The sequence below is a fragment of the Echiichthys vipera genome (genome assembly GCF_963691815.1).
Source record: "Echiichthys vipera genome assembly, chromosome: 14".
NCBI classification, from domain to species: domain Eukaryota; kingdom Metazoa; phylum Chordata; class Actinopteri; order Perciformes; family Trachinidae; genus Echiichthys; species Echiichthys vipera.
The window spans coordinates 5,752,083-5,777,165 of NC_139839.1; the positions used below are offsets into that span (position 1 = coordinate 5,752,083).

The window sequence follows — 25,083 nt, forward strand, 5'->3', positions numbered from 1 at the left end:
AAATGGGCCATTATTCATACATTAAGTATATTCTGATGCTTTTGTTATTTTACAGGACTTTTACTTGTAACAGTATTCTTACTGAGTAGTATTGCTACTCTTGCATAAGCTTGGTTTTGTTTTACTTTGAAGTGATAATCACCTCATATCCGGTTTTGTTCTGCTTAATTCTGCATAAATTGATCAGTTTCTCTGCAGCAGCCAAGGCACGCAAAATCTCTCTGCAGAGGAGGGAAGATGAAGGTGCACGGCAGCATTCAAAGGAGGTTTCTTCTCACACCAGTCTGTGCTCTGTCCTGCAGATGACCGAGTATTGAACGGCATCCTCACTCTAACCACAACCGGCACCACACCACAGGAGTACCGCTGCTATTTAAATGATGATGGGACAGCTTCCTTGATATGAGCGATGGGCTTTTAGAGTCACTTCACCTTTATTTCTGTTTATTAAGCCTAATGTAATGTGTCCCACAAATTCAAGAACACCATTACATCCGCCGACACAGCAAAAAAATTCATTTGCAGTTTCATATGGAAACACAATATATATATATTTTTCTTTAATGGTTGACTGTACAGAAAGTTCTTAGGCTCCTTTCTGTATGTATGGGTATGTGTTGTTTGAAAACATAAAGTACGAGAGCAAAAGACTAGTTCCCTGACCGGGAATCGAACCCGGGCCGCGGCGGTGAGAGCGCCGAATCCTAACCACTAGACCACCAGGGAAGGTTGCGGGTCTTACGTCATCGCTGATTTTATCTTCACACTGGTACCGAACATGTTAATATCAACTTTTACCACTGAACACCTTACCTCACCCTCACGACACATCTGATGTTTCAGTATGGAGGATTAAGCTTGACATAGGCCTGGACTGAACTGGACTCATTGGTCAGGCTCCGTCGTATCTTAAAGAGCTCATGATCCGTATCACCCGACCAGATCGCTGCCCTCTGACAGTGCAGGGCTACTTGTCGTTCCTAGAGTCTCCAAAAGTAGAAAGGGAGGCAGAGCCTTCAGCTACCAAGCTCCTCTCCTCTGGAACCAACTCCCAAGTGTTATTCGCGAGGTAGACATGTTCATTGATTCATCTTCAACCGGTTATCCCTGTCGGGGATCCCTGTCTTTAGCCCTCATGTCATGGTTTCTTTTCTATCTCACGCTTTCTGCAGCTGGTCAGGAGCGAAGGCATGAGCTGACTCCATTCGCTCCTGGAGCCTTCTGGTGTATTCTGGTCCTGGTGGCACCGCCTGTGAGTCTGGGGGTCAGCCAAAAGCCATTTCTGCTGGCGTCCGCCGCTCTCGTCCCAACATGAGCAGAGCAGGTGTGCATGCGGTGGAGTCCTGCACTGCTGACCTGTAGGCCAATAAGATGAGAGGCAGGTGCATCTTGTCCCAATCACGTTGATGTTCTGCAGTGAGGATGGCGAGGTGGACGAGTCCGTCACTCTGCGGATGTAAAGGAGTAGTTCGCGTCTTCTGCACGCCTCGTCGCTCACGCGTGACAGAAAACACGCCTGACTCAAAGTTTCTTCCTTGGTCGCCATGAATGACCTCACAGAAGCAGTCCCAAACCAGGCAAACGTGCCCTCAACCAGAGCACCTGCAACAGTCCCTGCCTCCTGATCTGGTGGCAAACGCCCCTGGCCATAATGTGAAATAGTTATTTTTTTATCATTGCGGCTACAACATAACGGTGGAGCTTGTCTATGTTTATATTGTCTGAAATAAACCATTTCAGTGCAGGACCTCGTGGCGCAACGGTAGCGCGTCTGACTCCAGATCAGAAGGTTGCGTGTTCAAATCACGTCGGGGTCATTCCTTTAGTATTTTTTTAGGTTTTCACTCTTTACCTCAGTAAAGGTAGCAAGAACTACTCTGTTACAAGTAAAAGTCCTGCATTCAAAGTGTTACTTAGGTAAAAGTAAAGAACTATCAGAAAAATGAAAGTACAAGAAGGAAGAAAATAAACAATCACCGTCTGCAGCTTCTCACGTGTGAATATTTACTGTTTCCTTAGTTTTCTACAGTGTTGAGAAAGAAACGATGTAAATCTCATCAAGTGCTGCACAGACGTACCTGAGTATTTTTATTTTCTGGTACTTTATTCGTTTCAGGGGACGAGTCTCTGAAGCGAGTGAGACGTGGACGTTGTCCTCAACACCCTCAGCCTCATTTCCAAATGTGCTGCAGGTTTTTTTGGAGGCTTTTTAAAGACCGACCCACATCCTCTGCGACCTACTTCTTTCCCATCTGTCCCACAAAACCTGGAAATCTTTGTCCGTCATCTGCATTTTCCGAACTCTGTCTTTGATTTTAAGCGCTGTGGCCGGATTTACAGCAGCTGGGAAACTCAGAGCAACACGAGTGAAAAAGATTCAAGAGTCAACGTTTCAATAAATATTTCATAATCAGGGATCTTTAGTTTCAACCCAAAGCAGAGTTTTGTGTGTGCATCTCCAGCAGAAAGCACTGCTCACCCCTAATTTTGACCAAAAGAGAAGAATGCGGAGAGAGACTTCAGTTTGTTTTATTGTTTAATGCGTTTGTTGAGCGAATAATAAATAAATAAAAAGCTCTAAAGATGCTTGGGAATGGATCTAAAAGCCTCCACACCCACGTTACAAACAGAAATATATTTATTTACACTTTTATGTGACCAACTAAATTCACCTTTCACGAGGAAACTTAGCTTTTTCTTGCTTTTTCTAACCCTGCATAGAACAATGATTTATTGTTATTATGATAATATATATAGCAGGTTAACCAGTGAGCTTTAGAGGTGCTGGTAGGTGGATTTTGTTACTTTTGGATGGAGCCAGACGTGTTTTTCTCAGCCAAAAAGCAAATAAGTGTCAAACTTTTCGCTTTTAAATGTCTCATTTTCTTGAGATAAGAAAGAAAAGAGGCGTAAAATACAACAATACTAAACACAAAAATTACTAATTATGAGTCATCATGACGAGGGGTGTTTTGTTTCTGTGTATCAAACATCAACACTGAGCTGAGAGGAGAGTCTCATCTCATCTCATCTTTAGTCTCTTATCCAGGGCTGGGTCGCGGGGGCAGCAGCTCCAGCAGGGGACCCCAAACTTCCCTTTCCCGGGCCACATTAACCAGCTCTAACTGGGGGATCCTGAGGCGTTCCCAGGCCAGTGTGGAGATCTAATCTCTCCACCTGGTCCTGGGTCTTCCCGGAGGGCTCCTCCGCTTGAGAGGAAAGTTCATGATAATAAAGTGTTTTTATGTGAAGCGACTGCAAAGCAAAGTAATAAAGGATTTGTCCCTGTTGAGTTTGTCTCCTTTAAAAAAGACCAAAAGAACAAGTTTAATGAGTGCATCACAGCCTGAAATGTCTTCCTTTTATGTGCCACAGATGCACAATAGACCGAATGTGGATTCATCCGCCGCTGAAAATAGTCCCCCATAAAAAGCCCAACTTTCTCCTGTTTGTTTGATTAAAAACAATAAAAAATGAAACTTATTTGTATTTTTTAAAGAGTTAAATCGACAGTAGGACGCACGTGTGTTAAAACACATGAAACACCTCTGTTTACATTATTATACCAGACATAACTTTTGATTTTATTCATTTAAATGTGTTTAACTAGTTGAACAACTCGATTTTAACTACTGATATATATTTTGTGATGCTTTAATTTATGTTTTTTATTTATGTTTTGTAAGGTTTCATTAGGTGTGAGAGGTGCCAACTAATAAAATGTATTATTATTATTATTATTACGAATTTCCGAGTTGTTTATCACAAATTTACAACTTTAATCTTAATGAATATCCAAGTTGTTTTATTGCAAATTCCAAGTGTTTTTATCTCATATTTACAACTTTAACACCAACAAACGTCCATGTTTTTATTGCAAATTTACAACTTTAACATCTTTTAAACTTAAATAAACCTTTGATTCCTTCATTAATTCATTATTATAATTAGGAATCAATAGGAGAGGACACGGTCCATTGAGAGACTTTGTTGTTTTGGTCTTTTCAGGAGAGTTTTTGAAAGTAAAACATAAAATAAGTTATCAGTTATTATTTTAAAGACACGCCGTTGAGAATATCCTAATGTAAGGTAACACGACAACATAACTCCCATTGGTTCGCACTTGCATTTGAACCGTTGGCAACAAATTCAGGAATAAAACAAAACAAAAAAAAGCTCCTATAAGTTAATTTCATCGCGATTTCTCCTGACCACATACGGTGACTCCCAGTGCTAGCTGGTGGTGCTGGAGCGCTCCCTGTGGATGCTGACTTTCTTGCGGGTGTTGTCGCTGCAGCGCTCCAGGATGAGCTCCGGACTCGGCCGCGGAGGGACGACAGGAGCCTCCTTCTTCAGCTCGCTCTCCGAACTGGAGCCGGACAGCTCGGGAATGTTGTCTGTAGGTCAAAAGAACAATGAGGACGCGCTCATACCTCCAGATTAGGGATTACATCCTCTCAAATATATCACACTTTGACTAAATCCCTGCCTCCATCGTACTGTGCGCTGTAAGGAGGCCCTGGGCAGGACAACCACTGATAAAAGCTGGAGAATTTTCCTCACAGTTGCTTCATAAATCCCAAACACCAACCTAATTTAAAACACGTCATAGGCTGCTCTAGTCCTGTACCAAACTACGCTCTTCTTACCCTCCTGTCGCTCCAGCAACAACCATGCTGCAGCACTCACTTTAACAAGCCCGCTGGATCAAAGTGTCTACTCTACTTCGCCGCGTTGTTGTGGCGTCTGTGCTACCACACGAGTTACCTGAGTTACATCCAATCAGCCCCCGGACTTCTCTCAGGGGAGAAAAACGTCCCTGCTCTGCGACTGGGCCAACACACCGCCCCGCGAGAGACTCACATGCGAATTTTCAGCGCGATATCCCACCTCATTCTGGGTGTTCGACCCCGAATGGAAACGCACCTATATCGTCACTCTCAGCCCTGCAATCTTTGACAAAATTCGGCAATTAATTCTGTCTTATTTATCCAGAAAGGCCTTAAGTGTTTGCTTTTCTGTATAAATATGTTTGTACATATAGGTGTGTATATAAGCTATACATACTAACTACTCCTCAGAGTGCAGCGCCCTTTGGAAACATGTTTTTGTTTTCTCATTACCCTGGTTCCTCCTCTCCCTCAGCGGTGACTTTGCAGCGTATTTGGCGTCCCCGCGCGGCTTGGCGAGGCGACCGCCGCCTTTCTGCTGCAGGTACCGCCGGCTGTTCATGCGGTAGGAGTCCTGGCTGAGCCGCTGGCGAGATTTGTTGTGGATGCTCTTGGCGTTTCGGATAGTCGACCTGATGCGGAGAGCAGGACACACAGAGATGTGCTGGTCTGTAGATGTGCTGATCTCATGCAGTTTACATACCTGCTAGGTGGCGGTTTGCGTACCTGCGAGGTGGCGGTTTGCGTACCTGCGAGGGGGCGGTTTACGTACCTGCGAGGTGGCGGTTTGCGTCCCTGCAGGTTCCTCTCCGCTTCGTACTTCTCCCTCTTGCCGGCCTTGTGCAGGAACATTGAGGGGAAATGACCGGTCTCATCCCCTTTCCTGTAAAAGTACAAACAGCAGAATAACTGTTTTAGAAGATGTTGATATAAAAAATAACTTCAAATGAATATCAGCGATGTGGCTGTGGCAAAGATGGCAGCGTCACACGTGTATCTGGGACAAGGACCCTAAAGCACGGGGCATGGTACGGACGGACAGTGAGTGCGCCCTTATTATCGGTAGTATCAAGACTTTGAAGACACATTTGATTACAACTTTAATCTCAACAAATATTCAACTTTTTTTATTAAATATCTATGTTTTTATTGTAAATGTACAACTGAAATCTGTTTTTTATTGGAGATATACAACTTTAATCTCAGAAAATATCGATTTTTTTCTCTCTTTTTATGACATTTACTACTTAAATTTTAGAAATTGTGAATTTTTTCTCTGGATGTTGACCCCCCCCCCCCCCCCCCACACACACACACACACACACACACACACATACACACACACACCCGCTCTATGGATTATTTTTGGCTTACAATGAAGTTTCTTCCATACACACCTATCTACCATTTATGCATTTTTATTGTTATGTATATTTGAGTTTATCATGTTTTATCTGTTTAAGCACTTTATTTGAACATACTCAGATCTTTTTTGCATTCGAAACACTTTATAAATAATAAATAAAGTTTTCTTCTTCACAGTTCACGTCTACAGGCTAACGTGAGGATGTTGGTGATTAAGTTCAAATCAATAGCAACTTTATTCCTCCCTGTAAGAACAACTGTATACAGCAGCTTGGTTCTGAGGCTATGAGCTTGTAGAAATGGTAATAAATACGTAAACGTGTGCGTGCGTTTCGTACCTGACGACCCACCAGCCGTCCAGCAGCTTGTGAATGACCTCGACGGTTTCCCCGATCTCCAGAGAGATCTCGTCCTCCTGCTCCGCCGCGTAGGCTTTGATGGTGACGTGCAGCTCTCCTGCAGAAAACACACAGCACTGTTAAAAAAAAAGACGCACATCCTGGACATTCATTTATTCATCTTCAACCTCTTGTCCCTGTCGGGGTCGTGGGGGGGCTGGAGCTGATCCCAGCTGACATCGGGCGTGAGGTGGGGTCCACCCTGGACAGGACGCCAGTCTATCACAGGACACATAGAGACGAACAGAGACAGACAACCATTCACACCTACGGGTGATTTTGAGTCATCAATGAACCGAACACCTGCACGTCTTTGGACTGTGGGAGGAAACCGGAGAACCCGGAGAAAACCCACGCAGACACGGGGAGGACATGCAAACTCCACACAGAAGGGCCCCAGCCTGGATTCGAACCTGGAACCTTCTCGCTTATTTAATTGTGAAAATTGTGTAAACAGCTTGCCTTCATAGTTTGGCTCAGCGTCCTCGGCCTCCTCCGGTCCGTCCAGAGGCTCCAAGTAGGACGCAGGAATCCAGCCTCGTTTGGACTCACACTGGCAGAACCACCAACCTGAGCATGTTATGATGTAAGGGTTAGTTAGTGACATTCGTTTCAAAGTCCTCTCATTCCCAACTGTGTCTTTGTAAACTACAACTGAACATCAAGTCCTGTGTTTTTCGGTTTGACGTTGACTTTTCAGCGTAAAAACTCTTCTCACCGTTCGGATTTTTCTCCACGATCTCGACCAGGTCCCCGGTGTGCAGAGTGATCTCGTGCTTGGACGTCTTGGTGAAGTCTGCGACCACTCTGTAGGTGTCCAGTATGATGGGGCCGGAAATCTCTAGGGTAAAAATCACATTGTTTGTCAAGACTGGGTTCTGTCAGTACCCTCCTCTCTTCCTTTTGTTTGAGTTTGTCTCCCTCTGTCTGTGTATCGCTGCTTGTGTGTGTGTGTTCCTTTTGTCTAGGTCCGGTAGGCGTTCCCCCCCAAGCTGCAGCCTGTGACGCTGATCACCTGGATCACTATTAATACGCTGTGCGGACAGGCATGCAGCGCCGGACCGTTGTAGATCCTTTACTGGTAAAACTATTCCCCCCAGATTGGCGTCCCCTTTCTCGTTGTGGTTATCACGCTCCCCGTCGTTAAGTATATTCTAATCGTGTTTGTTTTTCTCTCTCTCCGTAGTTTCCCGTGTTCCTGTCTCCGGTCCGTCTCCCTGATTCTTCCATCGTCTCCTCGTTCCTGTTTACCCTGTAGTGTTTTTGCGTTAGTTATTATCATTAAATGTTTGTTTGTACTTTTACTTCGTGTCCGTGTCTGCATCGGGTCCGCCATTTTTGTATGTTATTTCTGTACCGTTCATGACATTGTTATTATTTCTGCAACATCTACAGGAAAAACCACCTGGACAGTTCCAGTAAGAGTCCAGTAGCTGTAGTTATAGTTGAACATTATATAAGGAGTTATTACCCCGCTGCAGAAATGTACTCGTCTCACAAAGTATTTACAATTTCCGCCTCGTCCGAAAGGTTTTTAACAATAACAGCTGGAAATTTAAAGCACAATTCATACACAAAGGCGATTCAAAGTGTTTTACATAACAATCATAAACACACAAAACAAATGAAAAAAGAAAATGAGAACGAAACAATATATTTAAAAGAATTAAGGAGTTTGCATGTTGTCCCCGTGTCTGCGTGGGTTTTCTCCGGGTTCTCCGGTTTCCTCCCACAGTCCAAAGACGTGCAGGTGTTCGGTTCATTGATGACTCTAAATCACCCGTAGCTGTGAATGGTTGTCCGTCTCTGTTCGTCTCTATGTGTCCTTTGATAGACTGGCATCCTGTCCAGGGTGGACCCCGCCTCACGCCCGATGTCAGCTGGGATCGGCTCCAGATCCCCCGCAACCCCGACAGGGACAAGCGGTTGAAGATGAATGAATGAAGTTAATAAGTTAAACTTTAAAGTCCACGCGGGGAAATTGGCCTTGGACACAGTGCCCGATTGCTCCATAAATAAAAACATACTTTACAGGATTTAAACAAAGAACAAAACAAAACAAACAGGAAGACAAACGTTCAAAGATCATCGACGACATGGCGCTTAGTCTGCGAGTTCAACTGTACTTGGCTCGTTTACACAAAAGTGTACGCTGTAGGGACGAAGTGCAGGTGTTAATATATTTATTGCACATTGCCCTATTGCATTAGTAGAAGTGCACAAGTATGAAAATGTAACATCTTCATACTCATAACCTTAGGAAATCGAGCAGCGAACAGCAGCGTTTTCAGCGTGGAGTGAACTTTTGAAAGCTTTAAAAATGACTCTTACCAGATGCGTTGCCTCTGGCCAACTCCCTGGACACCACAAACGTCTCGTTTCGTTTCAGTCTGCGGAGGAAATGAGCAGTTTTGCATTTGTCAGGTTCAGAGCCAGACTTCAACTACTGAGGTAGAAGCAGGTCGGGCCCCCCTGGTCTCCGGGGGGCTCCAGAAAATACATATTCTTTGTTATTATTCTTTCTTTATACAACATTTTTCTCAACAAATAGTAACAAAATTAGTTCAGAGACGGCGAAATAGACGCTATTCATGTGTTATAATTCCAAGTCAATGTATCGATAATGTCATTTTGCCCACTGTAGCTGCCATTCTGATTAATTCTTCATAAAACAGGTCTTTTTTTTCCTTGATTCTGATTGGAGCAGGCGATGGAACCCGTTGTAAAATGCTCTGTAACCTCACAGGTTTAACCGCGTTACCGCAGTATCGCTTCGCCACACGCCGTTGTTGTTTTAAACAGTCGTTGCTGTAATCACCCTATTGAAAATGTCTCAGAACGTAACACTAAAGGTCAGGTTAGAGGTCTGCCACGTTGTTAGCAGCAGGAGTGTGTGTTGTACTGACGTGTTCGCAGCAGGCGGGTTCTCGTCCTCCGGTCGAACCTTCAGGAAGTTGTTGAGGTGTCTGGAGCGGGAGATGTGAGGCGGCAGGTTGATGAGCGAGTGGCAGTACTCCGTCAGGGTGCTCTGCCTGGTTTCTGGTGACTTTGAGCTGTAAAGCCAGCGCGGTGCTGAGGACACAACCACAAACACGTCAGTTACAGGTAAATGCAGAGGCGCCACTTGCCAGCAGGCGAGGCAGGCTTCTGCTTGGGGCCCCGGGTCGGTAGGGGCCCCTGAAGGCTGACAAACTTTAAACTACAGCAGTGACAATGTGCAACGTTTGCACGGACAGTAGAGGAACTGACCTCCCGAAGCAACATATTCTCATAATCAGGTCGTAGGAAATCGTACAAAAAGTTATGCACAGAAATTAAAAATGTCTTAAATAAGGGCGCACTCACTCCCACTGTGCCTCCGTCCCGTGCCCCGTGCTTTAGGGTCCTTGTCCCCCCCTCCAGGCCCGTTTGTACTCACACTACCTGGGCCTCGGAGAATGCTTCTTGCTGCCTATACGTCATCACGCCGTAACACGTCACACGCATTGATGACATCATCGCGATGCGTGGCTTTGTTTCTAAATCTTTCCGTAGACCTCAGAGTTTTTGTGCGTCTTGTCGACTGTTTTTGAATCTTTTCATCGACCAAATCTGCAGTAAACACTCCACCTCCGCATCACACCAACGTGAACCTTTCACCGCCATTGTTTTAAATGTCCGCGCATGGTCCCTCCTTCTTTTTTCTATGTCCCAACAGGCGCACAGGAAATGACCTCAGAACCACTGTAGGCCTTGTGCTCTTCCTCGTACATGTGCAAACGTGCTTTACAAAAGCCCAACTCATTCAAACGAGCCTTGGACGGCAAGCGTGCCGCAGCTAGGCGTGGTACGGTTTCACTCACACTGGTCAAAGGAACTTGACTTTAGCCTTGAAACCTCCTGGGGCACGGTACGGATGGACAGTGTAATAAATCTCTTTTCACTCAAGTACTCACACTCAACTACTTAAGTAAAAGTGGCAATAACGCTCGGTAAAAATACTAAAGACTTCACAAAAAGTACAAAAGTATAAACAGCAAACGTGTGCTGAAAGTACTGAAGGAGCTATTTTATCATCATATTTCATATTTCATATTTTTGGAATATTATTGCAATTTTTTTTATCATGCAGCTATTTAATGTTACAGCTGGAGCATATTTTAACTTCTTTATATTCTGTTGGATGGTTTAATCAACAGTTTTGTTTGTAAAAATCTCACTCTTACTAAGAAGTACACGATTTAAATACCCATGTAAAAGCAAACTGTACTTGAGTAAATGTCCTTGGTGGAAATTTCCCGACCTGTTGCATCAGGACTGAGTTTTTGTTTTTGCATCTCTTTCTCTTCATTGCAGCAAGTTTTGTTTTGTAACGGAGCTTTCACAAGAGGAGTACGTGCAGTTTGGAGTTCCGTTTTCACGAAAACAGGAACAGAAAACAGAAAAACCTGCTCTTTTGTGACACCTGGCTGTCGCTGAAAACATGAGAGCAAGAGGCTGTAGTTCCTGCGTACACAGGTGCATCCTTCATCGCAGATCTGGGCCGTAGATGCACGTAAACGTCAGCAATCTGTTGTTTTCCTCATGTTATCTCGAGGTAAAGGCATTAAAAAAAATGATTGGAGGATGCTTTTTTAAACTGCACAGCATCCTGGACAACAGCACTCACCCTCTCCACCCTGAGCAGAAGCACCTTCAGCCACAGACTCATTCTCCCCTGGTGTCACACTGAACTGAACGCCGGAGGAAGTCTTTCCTTCCGACGGCCATCAAACTCTATAATTCATCTCCCCCCGGTCACGTGAGGAACAGTGGAGACACTTTGCCTGAGCAAATGTCACTTTATATCATCACTTCATCACTTTATTTAGTTGTACTGTAACTTAATTGGAGCAGGAGATGGCACCCGTTGTAAAATACTCTGTAACCTCACAGGTTTAACCGCAGTATCGCTTCACCTCACCACACGCCGTTGTTGTTTTAAACAGCCGTTGCTGTAATCATCCGTTTGAAAATGTCTGATTTTGAGCCAAATTTTCTGATTTAACAGGCGAGCTCAGCCTGGAGGAGCGGTCGGAAGAGGAGGACTGCTGACCTGATGTGTTACGGTGAGCGTATTGAGTCATTTCCGGTGCTTCTGTGTGTTGGTCACTCGTAGTTTGGGGTTCGTCCCTATGTTCCTTTTTGGGAAAAAGGGTCTGATGTTCCCCGGTCGCATAAGCCTGTGTCTTCGTTGATTTAACTCAGCTTTACGTTAGGGTTAGGGGGTAATGTTAGGGTCTACATAGGCCTTTTTGCCGTGGAATCCAGCACTGATTGTGGAAAAAAATAACAGGTCACATGGAGGAACATAGTTCAGTAAGAAATGCGGCTACACTTTCAACACTGTTATCACTTATCACTCACCAACTGCTCGGGGCGCTGGTCACTGGCAGCCCCCTCTCTCCATTAACTGCATGTATATAGTTCCTGTTTGTGCAAGTGTGTGTATTTCGGGCCTGTGTGTGTGTAACATGAATAATAATAATAGAGTCTTTCATCTCATCTCATCTTCAGTCTCTTATCCGGGGTCGGGTCGGGGGGGCAGCAGCTCCAGCAGGGGACCCCAAACTTCCCTTTCCCGGGCCACATTAACCAGCTCTAACTGGGGGATCCTGAGGCGTTCCCAGGCCAGTGTGGAGATCTAATCTCTCCACCTGGTCCTGGGTCTTCCCCGGGGCCTCCTTCCAGCTGGACGTGCCCGGAACACCTCCCTAGGGAGGCGCCCAGGGTTCATCCTTACTAGATTTAATAATAGAGTGAAAAATCGAATTACCCCTGTTGTGGGTCTCTTCTTCTTCTTCTTCTTCTTCTTTAGTTTGTACTTATTTTATTTCAACATGCTGCTAAACTGCACGCTGCGTATTGTTGTATATTGTATTTACCTACGCTTAACCACGATGTCTGTTGCACTCTGTCACATTTAGTTAATTGTTTGATTCATTTGTTGTTAGCTTTATTTTATTGCACAATCGTTTCCCTCTGGATAAATAAAGCTTCTTGAAAATATCGACTCTTGAAATTGCACGCACCGCCCTTCTCAGTTTCCTTCCCACTTCGCTATTTTCCTCCTTTCATATTCTCGATTACAAGCTGCTCTTTTCCTTCTTCTGCTTTTTTCTGGTCTCGCCTCGCTGCTCAAAACTGCCCCACACAGAAAAAACACCCACATGTTGACATCAGTGTTTGTTGCTGCGGCTTTTTGTTGCAGTCGCTTGAGCAATTAGAACAAAAAAGAGAAGTGGCGTCGACCGCATGGGTTCAATAACCGAAGGTGCTTCCTGGGAGAACATCACAGCAGCAGAGGGTTGTTTTTCTAACTAGAAAACACCTCATTTAGACACGAGAGGAGGCAGAATAGCGTCAATTTAAGCAGCAGCCCTGTCTGCAGGAAAACAAGGGAGGAGCTCTTTTCCAAAACGCTATAAATCCATTTGAATAGTTTTCAGGAAAATGACACGTTTTACCTAGACTCACACATTTGGTTAATATTCAATGTATCTTGGCTCAGTCTGAACGTGTTGAACGGACGGACGAAACAAAAAACTCTCCCGCTTCAGAGCGCCGCCATGTTGGATGGCATAGAACGCTCACTGAATTCTGATTGGCCGAGAGGACGTATCGCATTTAGGCTAAAAATAGGTTTGGCGCTGGTCTCGGTTTGGAAAGGAACTGCATCTTGAGACCATTTTAAACAAGGAAATAAAGAGATTTGGCAGAAACACTGATGAAGCAGTGAAAAGGTTCTGTTTACAGCAAAATGGCACGACACACTCATTGTTTTAAAATTTGGATTTTATGTCGTTTTGGAAAAGAGCTCTTCAAGTGTTGATTCGGCGACTAAATGTAACACAACCTGCACTCTTTTACGTCCAAACGTGTGACACACAGTGAGATTACGACTGTTATTACCTGGTAGTGACGGGATGATCCTGTCCCTCTTCTCTATCTGACCCGACTCGATGGGAAACATCTCCTTCAGCGATTTCTGCAGCAGAAAACACGAAGGGAGACGCCACGAGAACACAAATAAACAGATGACGCCATAAATGAATTAATGTAAATGCAACAACAATAATATAAAAACAGAGAAATCGATTTATGTCACATATTATCTGTTACCTATGTGTTGAGTAATTGATGATATGTGACATAAATCTATTTTTTTCTGTTTTAATTAGCTTCTTTATTTATTTACCTTTGTATTAATCCCCCAATTTTATTTATTCATGTACTTTTATTTATGTTTTTTTTCAAATTAATTTATTATTTTAATGTTTTTTCATGTTCTTTTTAAGTTTTTTTTATCCATTCCAAGAAGTTGGCATTTAAAAAAGAATAAATAATGAAATTAAATACAATTAAAACATTTCATTACTATTTAAAAAAGTACTTGAAGATGCAAAAATAAATAAATAACTTGATAAATGAATTAATATGCCAATAAATGTAACAAAAATAAATGTATGTATTAAATAATTGATGAAATGTGACAGAAATTGACTTTACTGTTTAAAACTAGCTTCTTTATTTATTTACCTTTGTGTTAATTCCTCATGTGTGTTTATACATTTACTTTCCTTTTTATTTATGTTATTTTTTTAATTAATATCTGTATCATTTTCTTTATACATTAATATTTACATTTCTTTATGCATTTCTTCATCATTACGCAAATAAAGAAGCTGCCATTTGTAAAACAATAAATAATAAAATTAAATACAATTTAAAAAAGTACTTGAAGATGTCATAATATAACAAATACACAAATTACTTGATAAATTCATTAATATGCCATTAAATGTAATAAATATAATATTAAAAAATAAATATATGTATTAAATAATTGATGAAATGTGACAGAAATTGATTTTACTGTTTAAAACTAGCTTCTTTATTTATTTCCCTTTGTGTTAATTCCTCATGTGTGTTTATTAATTTACTTTCCTTTTTATTTATCTTTTTTTTTAATTAATATCTTATTTTTAATGTATTTATGTCTGTATTGGTTTCTTTATTTATTAATATTTACATTTTTTATGCATTTCTTCATCATAACGCAAATGAAGAAGCTGCCATTTGTAAAAGAATAAATAATACAATTTAATACAATTTAAAAAACAATAATAAAAAAGTAAACAAAAAGGAACGTTAAATAGGAAAGTGTATTAATTAATAAATGAATAGGTAAATAAAAGGTAAGGTAAATAAATGAAGATGCTAATTTAAACAGAAACAATTGTCACACTTCTATCTATTAGCAAATTAATTTGTACATTTTGGCTCTTTTTATTTCTTATTTATTTATATATATATATATATATATATATATATATATATATATATACTACAGAGTCCAAAGCAGAGGAGCACGACTCATGTATTAGGTTAGTAACGCAGACGCGCACTCACGTGGAAGGTGTAGATCTCAGGGTAGGTCCTGTAGATGAGCTTCTCCGACAGGTCGCTCCACTTCACCATCAGCATGTAAACCTGCACGCATGAAACACACACACACACACACACACACACACACACACACACACACACACACACACACACACACACACACACACACACACACACACACACACACACACACACACACACACACACACACACACACACACACACACACACACACACACACACACACACACACACATATTTATAAACATGTTTGTGTAAATGTGAAAGTCTCTGCAGAACAGTGCATGTCTCTTACATAGTGCTGACTCGGGAAGGAGCGTTTCTCGAAGCCCAGCAGCTCCACGTGCCTGACGTAGGTCTCCTCCATGCTCAGGTCCTCCAGACTGACACCTGAACAACACACACACGAGGCTTTTATAGTGTGTGTGTGTTACAGTTAGTTCCTCTTTAAACGGCATCACAGTGAAAATGAAATGCTCTTGCAGCTAAAAATACTTCTGTACTTTTATTGATGCTTTTATTACAGATTTGAAGAAATCCTGAAGAAAGTCAAGACTTCCCCTTTAAACGTGTTTCTCAACAGTGCAGCAGGGAAACCACCGGCTGCATCCTAAACACTTGTTTTTGATTCTGTAGCAGCCGCTCTTCGTGTCGCTGCTGTTCACAGGGGCTTTCAGTTCAACTCGTGATTTCTTTTGATTTCCAAAAGCTTTTTTTTTTTTTACAAACAAGCAAAGAGGAACAAAAACAGTTTGGGAAAAGAAACACAAACAAACCCACATGAATTAACTTCCTCCATTGTAGCCACTCAGGGGACGTGTTTTATTTTGCATTTAGATACGTTTTTTTATTTCAAATAAATACTATAAAATGCCAAAAAATGAATTAATATTGTATTAAATGCTAAATAAAAACTAGAAATGTTTAATAATACATTTTTGTAAACCTGGATTTCATTAGTTCTGGTTGTTGGCGTTGGTCAAACCTGCAGTCTAATTAAAAAAAATACAATTAAATGGATAAAGTGGTAACATAAATACATTACAGTTTTTCTCGATTGCTAAGACACATTTCTTGAAAGCTTCTCTCCCTTTCTCTAAACTTTGAACACAAACCCCAATTTTCAAGCTATGTTCACAAAACCTCAGACTCTTCTTGCAAAACCAAACTTTCACCTCAAAACAGTTCAATCTGTGCCCAAAACTGAACTTTGTTGTCAAATCATGCCCCAAGTCAATCAAAATTAAAAACACTACTGAGCAGCCACTAAACACTACATAGAAAAATAGAAAACACAATGCTCAGGACATGAAGCTGAATGCATGTTGCAAAACAAAAAAACTTGCATTTAGCACTTTACACAAAGACAAAAAACAGAAATCTTGTGCATTAACATGTAGCACTTGTACAGTACAAAAAACAAAGATCTTTTGCATTTACAGTACACATATTATTTGTTCTAAACAAACCGTATGCATTTGCCACTTGTGTACAGTTCGGCAATGTCCTCACGGACCATATCAACAATTAGGGGAGAACATACCTGTCCTCACACCCTTATGTGACAGTCTTTTAATTCTACTAAAAGAGAACATGCAGTTACAAAACATATACATGGAATACTACAGACAGTTAGACTAACCCTCCATTACAATACTACAGTACATCGGCACAGTGATGTACTGAAACATATATTTACTAACAGTATACTGTGGTACAGTATATAATGTAATATGCCATACAGTAATTTGCTCTCAACATTTACATACTTTACTATAATGTCAAAAAATAGAATTGCCTATTCTCTTCTCTAAATCTTGGGATTATGGTGGACACAGTGAATCTAGCGATGTTTGGTTGTACCCTTTGTCCGGCCTCCCTCATCCTCATGCCATGGACAAGAACATGGTCAATCACAGTAGCTCTGATTTCGTCAGATATTACTGTTCTTTGTCTTCGCTGATCACCTTGACCACCTTGACCTCCTCGACCTCCTCTCACACAAACTCTTCCTCTTACATTTCTATCCATTGTAGTGCCTCTCAAATCAGTGCTCTCTGAACTGGCTTTATATATTCCCTCACATCATTAGCCACAAGTGTGATCAATTTTGAGTTGTTGTGTTCAAGTAGTGACAACAGTGCTTTAATTGTGTTTGACTTTTGCCACCTGTGCTTACCATTATGCAGCACATGTGAATCACAATGAAAATGTGTTGGGAAGTTGTGTCTAAACAGGTGAAAAGTGCTCATGGTTTTGCCAAAAGAGTGATTGATTCAATCAGTGTGTTCAGGCAACAGAGAAATTGGTTCAGACAACAGGGTTTAGTGTTTTAGCAATTGAGAAAAACTGTAATACATTTACATTACGTACACCAATAACTGAAGTCGTGTATGTCCCTTGATGGGTTATCTACGATACTTTCCCTCACCACTACCATCCGTTTCCGTAGTGTAGTGGTTATCACGTTCGCCTCACACGCGAAGGCCACCCGCGTATAGGTATAGAGGACTTTCCTTGAAAAAAAGGCCCTGCAAGCAAGTCACAGGTTCGATCCCGGCAAGAGTCAAACAATAACTGTCATATATAACCAAGAAAATTAAACTACAGCATGTGTTCATAACACAAAACTATCAGATTCAGTCGTTTAAAGTGAAACTAATCACAATTTGTTTGTAGAAATAATTGTTTAGGATGATAATTAGATGATAAAACCATATTGTTTAAAGAATGGACAATAATGCAACTTTTACATGCTGCTGCTGGTAAAAAATGAATTGAACTAAAGTAGCAGTGTTAATAATATAACTTGAATTGAACTTAATAATAATAGCAATACAAATAATAGATTAAACACTAGACAGTGATTTACATAAACAACACCCTTTAAATAATCACACAAGAAAGATATTCATTTCCAAAATGACGTTAGTATTATACTAAGGTTTCATTAATATATCGTGTTGATGCGTAAGCATACAGCTGAGCACATTAATGATTATATTTAATTCATTTATTTTGTGTCACTATTACTTCACCCATGAAGTAATCACAGTAATAATTATAATATTAAATAAAAACATTTCTTTATGACTAGTTCTCCCCCTCCCAGGTAAAGACAGTCACAGTGATGCTTTATATGAAATATTTTATTGAAAAACAGCTAAATTCTAAAACACACAAAATCTAAACTGACATTGTTGAAAACGCATGAATAAAACAAATAATAATAAACAGCAGATTAAGAGATCACAGATTAAATACAGCAGATATTTGTGCATTCATAAATATATACAATATAATAATTCACAGAAAACAAAAATAAAAATAACAATAAAGCAAAATGATCTTACCATCTCAAGCAAACAAAAAAGAAAAAATTAAATTCACACATTTGAAAAGGAGTAGGAAGAGGTATAATTTCTTTAGTCCCACCCTTTCTCTATAATTAGTGGTATTTTTAAAATAAATTATACAATATAATATAGTAATAACCGCTTATTTTTATATTTTTAATTTCAGCATCTTCATTTTCATTTATAAAATAAAAAAATCCATGTTTTGGTGATGAACATGTAGCACAGCCATGTACAGTGTGTGTGTGTGCATGTGTGTTTGTGTGTATGAGTGTGTGTGTTCATGTGTGTGTGTGTGTGTGTGTGTGTGTATGAGTGTGTGTGTGTGTGTTTGTGTGTGTGTGTGTGTGTGTGTTTGTGTGTGTGTGTGTGTATGTGTGTCTGAAGGTATATCTGGGGTTTTGGGGGTATGCAGTCACTTTCCCTTCTCTGCGACCCATCGGTCCCTCTCAGCCTCATAAAAGTCAGAGAGTTTGAAGTCTGTCCAGGTCATCTCCTTCTCCATGCCCTGTGGTTGGTACAGGGAGAACACTCTGGTGGGGCAGTAGATGTATTTCCCCGGCACTCCGGGGAAGCTGGCGTGAACGTGTTGGCTGTGTGGGCTCTGCTTCAGCGGCTGGTGACAGAACCTGCACAGACGACCTGTAGGCAGCTGCACCGCTGACTTTCTCTTCGCTCTCTCTTCTACCACTCTCCTCCACTCTGCGCCTCGCTTTCTGGCACCCTCCAGCTCCTGCTCAAAGAACGGAGACGCTGCAAACTCCTCAAAAGGCATCCGCGGGTTTGTGAGGCCTTCATCTTTGTATGTCTTAAAGACCCTCGTGGAGCAGTAAAAGTACTTCACGGCTGTTGCCTGATAGAAGAAATGAACTGAAGAGCAGTCGCAGAGATACCGGGACTTTGGCTGACCACAGGCTGAACAGTTTCTGGTTGTTATCTTCTTCTGCTGCTGATGTTGCTGTTGTCTTTGGAGGACCTCACTCACAATCTTCTCCACTGTAGCCCGACTCAGTGACTCATCCTGGGGCGCAGCCACAGGTGGAGGGTTAACAGGTGCAGGAGGCAGGGTGATGACAGGCACACTGACCGTTTGACTGCCTGTGGTCAAACTCTGCCACAGCTGCTGTCTTTCAAGAACCTTCTCTGTGCTTGTGTTGATGGAGGAGCTGGTGTTTTTTAGCTTGGCCAGATGTTTTACATATCTTGAGATATGTTGCCATGTGGTTGGATGGAGAAGGCTGTTGGGGTCAGTGCAAGTCCTCTGGACCATGGCTGCATAGTCTGCATCCACCCGCTTCAGAGTGTCTTTCACGCCATGGTGTTTAATTAGAAGCCCGTCGATGGCGGCTCTCATGGCTTCTGGCCACCGGCCGTGATCCAGGACCTGAATAAGACCTCCAGTCTTTATGGGTCCGGTGCGGGTGGCCCTGGGAGACGAGGCAACAGGCAGCGGTGCTACCCCTGGCAGATTTAAACAACAAAGCATATGTTTATCATATTGTTTTTTGAGCTGTTCAATATGTCACATTTATTATATTTTCCCTTCATTTTCGCATTTTGCATACTTTAGCTTACTAATTCTTACTAATGGACAAAATCTAAATGATTGTCATGAACTCTATTCCGAGCAAACTGTTTCGAACTGTTTTTAAGTGTCACCCACCTCCCCTCCCTGTCTGAGGGAGGGGAGGTGGGTGGTATGAGTTACCTGTATCTGTCAAAGACTGAGTCTCTAGTTTGGCTGTGGCAGGAGCTGGTGTCAACGGCTGCTGAAACATGGGAACTGCTTCTGATTGCTGCATAGACAACAGGACAGGTGCTGCTCCTCCTGGATCCTCACTGTTCTCCTGAAAAACAGCATCAATACAGTGATTCAGTGGGCCAGTCTGCAGGTCAGTCAGTCAGTGACAGTGAGTCATAAGCCTAGATTACCTGAGAGTCCGTGCTCACCACAGCGGCAGGGCAGGGATCCTCTGTCTCCATGGCTGCAGCAGCTGAGATGTTGGGCTGTGTCCTGTTCTTGTCCCAGTTTAAGAACACAGGACGACAGCCTGGCTCCACATACTGCAGTCCAAATCTCTCCCCTGTGTCCCTGTTGGTTGTCTGCAGCATTGAGTATTTTGGCCTCCCTGTCACCTTTACTGAGGCTGCATTCATCTCTGAAATCAACAGGGGGTCAAACACAGCTGGCAGCTCCACATCAGGTAGCTTCAGGTCCACCAGCCTCTGGAAGTTCCAGCGCACCACTCCCGTCATTGCCTGAGCCTGGAACAGTTCACAGGACACCCGGTTGCCTGTGACCCAGTGAGCCTGGTGAAGGTGGAAGCCCTCCTGCTGAGACGTGCCTCTCACAGGGATCCAAACAGGTACAGCAGCTCCTGCGCCCTTGGTGTAGTTGAGCTGCAAGGTTCCACCAAACCTGTACAGGGTTCCCTCCCCTACCTCTGGGTCGCTCAGGCAGCCTCTTAGGATGTGGACACGCTGGATCTGCCACACCTTCAACATGGAGGCCTTAAAGAGGAGCACATCATTGGCGTCCTTTGAGAGGTGGAAGTTATGTAGAACATCTTCCACTCTCTGCAGCAGTTCTCTGGGCTGTGGCACCCTGGTCCTACAGTGCTCACGGATGTGCTGCTTGGTGGGATTAGCAGGGGATATGCCACAGAAGTTGTACGCCTCCCGGAGCCTTTTCAGGTCGCTCTGGTCCACAACAAGGAACGCTGCAGAAAGGAACTGGCAGAAAGAGCTGTACACAGGATGGTGCTCTGAGACACACTCCCTTGTAAAGCGGCGCATGCAATGAAAAAAGTCCAGCTTGATCGTGATGTTTTTGTTGAACCTGCTTCTGGATGCGCTGCTGTTCTCAAGCTTCCCGGTGGTAGCCTGTGCAATAGTGGCCTCAGAGGTCCTCCAGTGGTCCCACAAAAGGTGCTCCTGAGGCCCGGGTTGCAATATCCTGAAGGCAGCACAGCAGTCTCTAAAACGTAGAAAAGAAATCTCATTACAAACAATGTGTTTTATACAGAGCAGGTCTTATTATATTTACAGGAAGAACAGCTGATGAGGATCCTAAATACACAAACAAGCATTATTATGAAATAATATACTTTTTTATCTATTTGTGTGTTTTTTTTAAATTTGGACTACTAACAAGAGGAGTCAGATTACACTACAATAAACAAAACTGTATGAAGAATAAGTCCAAAAATCTAATTCAGTTGAATTGAAAGACAGTGTGTTTACCTGTCCACCCACTGGCAGCTTGCCTTCTCCACTCCTGCTGCAGAGTAGCGCTGGGACAGACCATCATACATCGGATAAAGGGACCGATCACACTCTGACTGCAGCATCACCCAGCTCACAATCATCCAGTTCTCATTCATTATGGCGTAGGAAGACATGGTGCCGGACGACAGCACCACCTTCCTCGCCACTTTGCGGGTGTGATCAGCCCTCAAGGCTTGTCCAAAGGTCCCCTGCAGCAGCAGATTGAGGAGCTGCTCCTGCCGCTGATACTCCCGGATGAGGCAGTCGACCAGGTAGTGTGCAGAAACAGACACTCCGCACCAGCCATCATCATCGGAATATCCTCCAAATGGAGCTGGAGTGTCAGTTCTTCTGAGGAGCCCAGTGATGGTTCGCTGGCCGTAAGCTCCTGCCTCAGCATCCCTTACGTTCTGCACGCTCAGCAGGTAGGCCAGGTGAGCTCTCTCATATTTTAGATGGAGTGCCTCAGTCAGCTGCTTGGACATGTCCTCTGGTGATCTGCTGCTGCGCCGCATCTCATCCATCACAGACTTGCAGATGGCCTTTTTTAAGGTCAGGAATGCCGGCACAATGTTCTGGAAACGCTCTGGAAGCTTCTCCAGCCACTGGGGCTTGTCAGCATGCCAGCACTTCTTGCAAGCCTTACAGGTGAGCCGCGAGGCAAGAATATAATACTGACCACTGGTGCCAATGATGACTCTTGGCCTTCCAACGCCAGAAGAAGCTACCTGAGGGTTGAGACAACCATGAAGACAGGGCAAAATGTAGTTGTTCCTCACCCTCTCCATGATGGCGTGCTCTGGCTTCCAAATAAAAAACGGATGAAGCTGGAAGTACTTTGGTGAAGGCAGCTCAGAGATTGAGTCTATGAGCTCGGGCTGGGGGGGATAACGCCACAGAGACAGCATGTTCATAAGGTGACGTACTGGACGTGACCCCGGCCACAGCCCCAACATCTCCATCTCAGTCTTCATCCAAAGTCTCTGCTGTTGGGAGCAGTTCCAGTGTGCAACGTCCTGATCATAGCCTGGGACAGAGACTGAAGGGACAGGAGGTGCTGGACATGGCAGAGCTGAAAAACATAATCAAACAATACGGTATATACACGGTGCGAAAAAAGGCAAGAGAGCTTTGTATTAATGACCACCGTGTGGCAGAAGTTCATACCTTCACGCAGGACAGTGTCTCCCTGTGCCTCCACAGGAGCAGGGTTCTTTGATGATGAATCTAGGATGGTGAGATAAAACAGGAAATGTGTGTAAGACATACACATTAAAATAACTGTAAGATATTCCTTAATAAAGCATTTACTACCTTCAGGGAGAAATGGAGATGCTGTTATCCCGGGCTCTACAGAAGAACTGTGGGAGACTGGCTTTCCAGGTGCTTTGGAAAAAACAGACACCAGATGTTATCATTACTTAACATGAGTGTTAGACAGTATAACACATTGAAAAACTCGCTTCTGTTCATCAGAATAAAAGGCATATGAATGTGAGACACACATGTAGAGGATACATACTTGGTCTGAACACACTGGGTGGCTGCTCTTCTATCCCCAGCTGTGTGGCGAGGGCGAGCAGCTGAGGAGGGACAGGAAGCGGGGCTCTCTCCGTGGCTGTGGGATTAAAGCGCAAAGGCCACACTGTTTGGTCACAGAGCACGTGCAGTAATAACATCACACAACGTTCAGGGTGGTTTTAAGAAGTGAACACACAATAACCTTTGAGACAAGCGACAGTCACAGAGGGGACGTCGGGGTCAGCAGGTGAGGGAAGAGTCGCAGCAGCTGTGGGCTTCGTCCTGTGTGCTGTCAAACATATTCACTGTCAGTGTCATCACACCGTCAAGTTTGTTTCTGCTTCACAATGTTTCTGTCACTAACTGCTGCAACACACTGAAACTACAGCTGCTGTTGACTGTGAACTGTGATTTATTTCAAACGTAAAAGCACAGAAACATTATCAACAGATACTGTAATAATCACACCAGCTGTCCTTCAAGGATGTGGCATGGTAACCTATAATACATCTTAGATAGATATTTCACATGCCAGATCCTTGAATGACAACCTGAGGAAAAGCATGCAAAAACAGAAAACACTTACCCTCATCGCTGACATGTTATTTCCTTCAGTTAGTAGGAGAGTAAAAGAACACAAGCATCAGAACAGGCCAGAACACGGCCAAAATAACAAACGAGTTGACGGAGAACGGTAGTAGCAGGAGGATTCTGGTGAAACAGAATCCTCCCTCCACAGTGATGGAGAAAAACCTGTTGCTGGAGGCACAGCCGGGGATCTGGAGACTGCTGCTGATGGCCCTGAAAGCACAGGGGACATAAGACTTTTATCATGTACAGTAAGACTTTAGAAAACTCTTTTTATTAAACTAGATCCACCTACTTGGTTTCGTGTCGTATTTAGACGGAGACATCTCTAACATCTCTCTCTCCAGCTCCTCGTCCTCCTCCATCACTAGGGGATTGAACAATAACATTTATGACATGTTAGGTACATTAAATGTTCACATTAAATCAGTATGTGCATGGTTGTGAACTGACCAAGTGTGGTGGATGTCGCTGTGGAGGCAGCTGATGTGGTGGAGACAGGTGGTGGAGAAGACTCGGCCGTCTGCTGCCTCAGGATATACTGCTGAAGCATGTCCATCCTGCTGTTCTTCACACACTTCACCCCCAGAATGAAGCCAGCAAACCCATCTGCCCTGCTCTCCCAGACCTGCCTCCAGGTGTCCTTGGCCCTCTGTCCGAAACCAACCACGTTGTCCCCCTCTGAGGCCACGGGGGGAGCAGGCTTCCTGGTGGACAGATACTCCTTCAGGTCCTCTACTTCCTGGAAGCTTCTGGCATAGTCCAGAAATGACAGCAGGCTGTCTTTGCTGGCTCCCTGAGGATTGAAGGTCCCACGTTGCTCCTCGTCTTCTACCTTTTGCATAAGGTAGATGGTGTAGCCAACGTCGTTCTGCAAAAGCCACCTGAATGACTTCCCCTTGTATTTTCCGAACTGAAGTTGATACTCCCCCATCACCTCCTGTCGGTCCGACACATCCCCACCCCGCTGAAGAACCACAGTGAGGGCGTTGGTCCTCACTAGGTCCTGTCTCTGAGGTGGAGACTTGTCCTGCAGTGAGGGATGAGTCTTCATCCTCATGGCTTCATCAGAGGGGTCCTGACGCAGATGGCCTGATGGGCCCTTTCTGAAGGACACCGTCATCTTTCCTGGAAAGAAGCTGAAGATGTTCTTCTTCATTTTCTCCTGTGCATAGAAAACCACAGTGCATACTATATAGTAATGATTAAAAATGTATGCACACTATTGTAAACATGCACATTTATATATATATATATACACACACACACACACACACACACACACACACAGAATTGTATCATCAATCATATAATCATTATTTAGCATTTGTTTTGACTAGGTAACAATAAACAGACAGACAGACAGATGATAACTAATTATGTGTTTCACATACAGTATTATCATTTATGTGTTACAGAGCAGTTCGACCTCCATCTTACATGTAAGCTTTATAACAGACACATACTGTA

General features: G+C 43.2%; 2 protein-coding genes across 2 annotated transcripts; both read right to left on the reverse strand.

Moving 5' to 3' along the window:
• Positions 1–2,513: 2,513 nt before the first annotated feature.
• Positions 2,514–15,256, reverse strand: ncf1 (neutrophil cytosolic factor 1). The gene is made up of 11 exons (XM_083926781.1): positions 15,177–15,256; positions 14,864–14,944; positions 13,364–13,439; positions 9,340–9,505; positions 8,765–8,823; positions 7,152–7,274; positions 6,896–7,003; positions 6,374–6,491; positions 5,443–5,553; positions 5,124–5,302; positions 2,514–4,397 (listed from the first exon to the last, which is right to left on the reverse strand). The coding sequence occupies exons 1-11, from the start codon at positions 15,246–15,248 to the stop codon at positions 4,234–4,236; spliced, it is 1,257 nt and encodes a 418-aa protein (XP_083782907.1). The 5' UTR covers positions 15,249–15,256; the 3' UTR covers positions 2,514–4,233.
• Positions 15,257–18,652: 3,396 nt separating this feature from the next.
• Positions 18,653–24,772, reverse strand: LOC310956848 (uncharacterized protein; the record flags this gene model as incomplete). Its single annotated transcript, XM_083927223.1, has 10 exons — positions 18,653–19,698; positions 19,946–20,084; positions 20,170–21,214; positions 21,481–22,576; positions 22,672–22,731; positions 22,819–22,890; positions 23,027–23,149; positions 23,704–23,826; positions 23,909–23,980; positions 24,067–24,772. The coding sequence occupies 10 exons, from the start codon at positions 24,770–24,772 to the stop codon at positions 18,653–18,655; spliced, it is 4,482 nt and encodes a 1,493-aa protein (XP_083783349.1).
• Positions 24,773–25,083: the final 311 nt, after the last annotated feature.

Bases quoted from the DNA above. Each gene is read 5' to 3' on its own strand.
- ncf1 (XM_083926781.1), bottom strand. From the start codon at position 15,248: ATGGAGGAGACCTACGTCAGGCACGTGGAGCTGCTGGGCTTCGAGAAA. The intron at 6,492-6,895 runs GCAAGCTGTTTA...TGTTTTCTGCAG, and splicing joins CGCTGAGCCAAACTATGAAG to GAGAGCTGCACGTCACCATC. The intron at 5,303-5,442 runs GTACGTAAACCG...TCTCCGCATCAG, and splicing joins CGCAAACCGCCACCTCGCAG to GTCGACTATCCGAAACGCCA.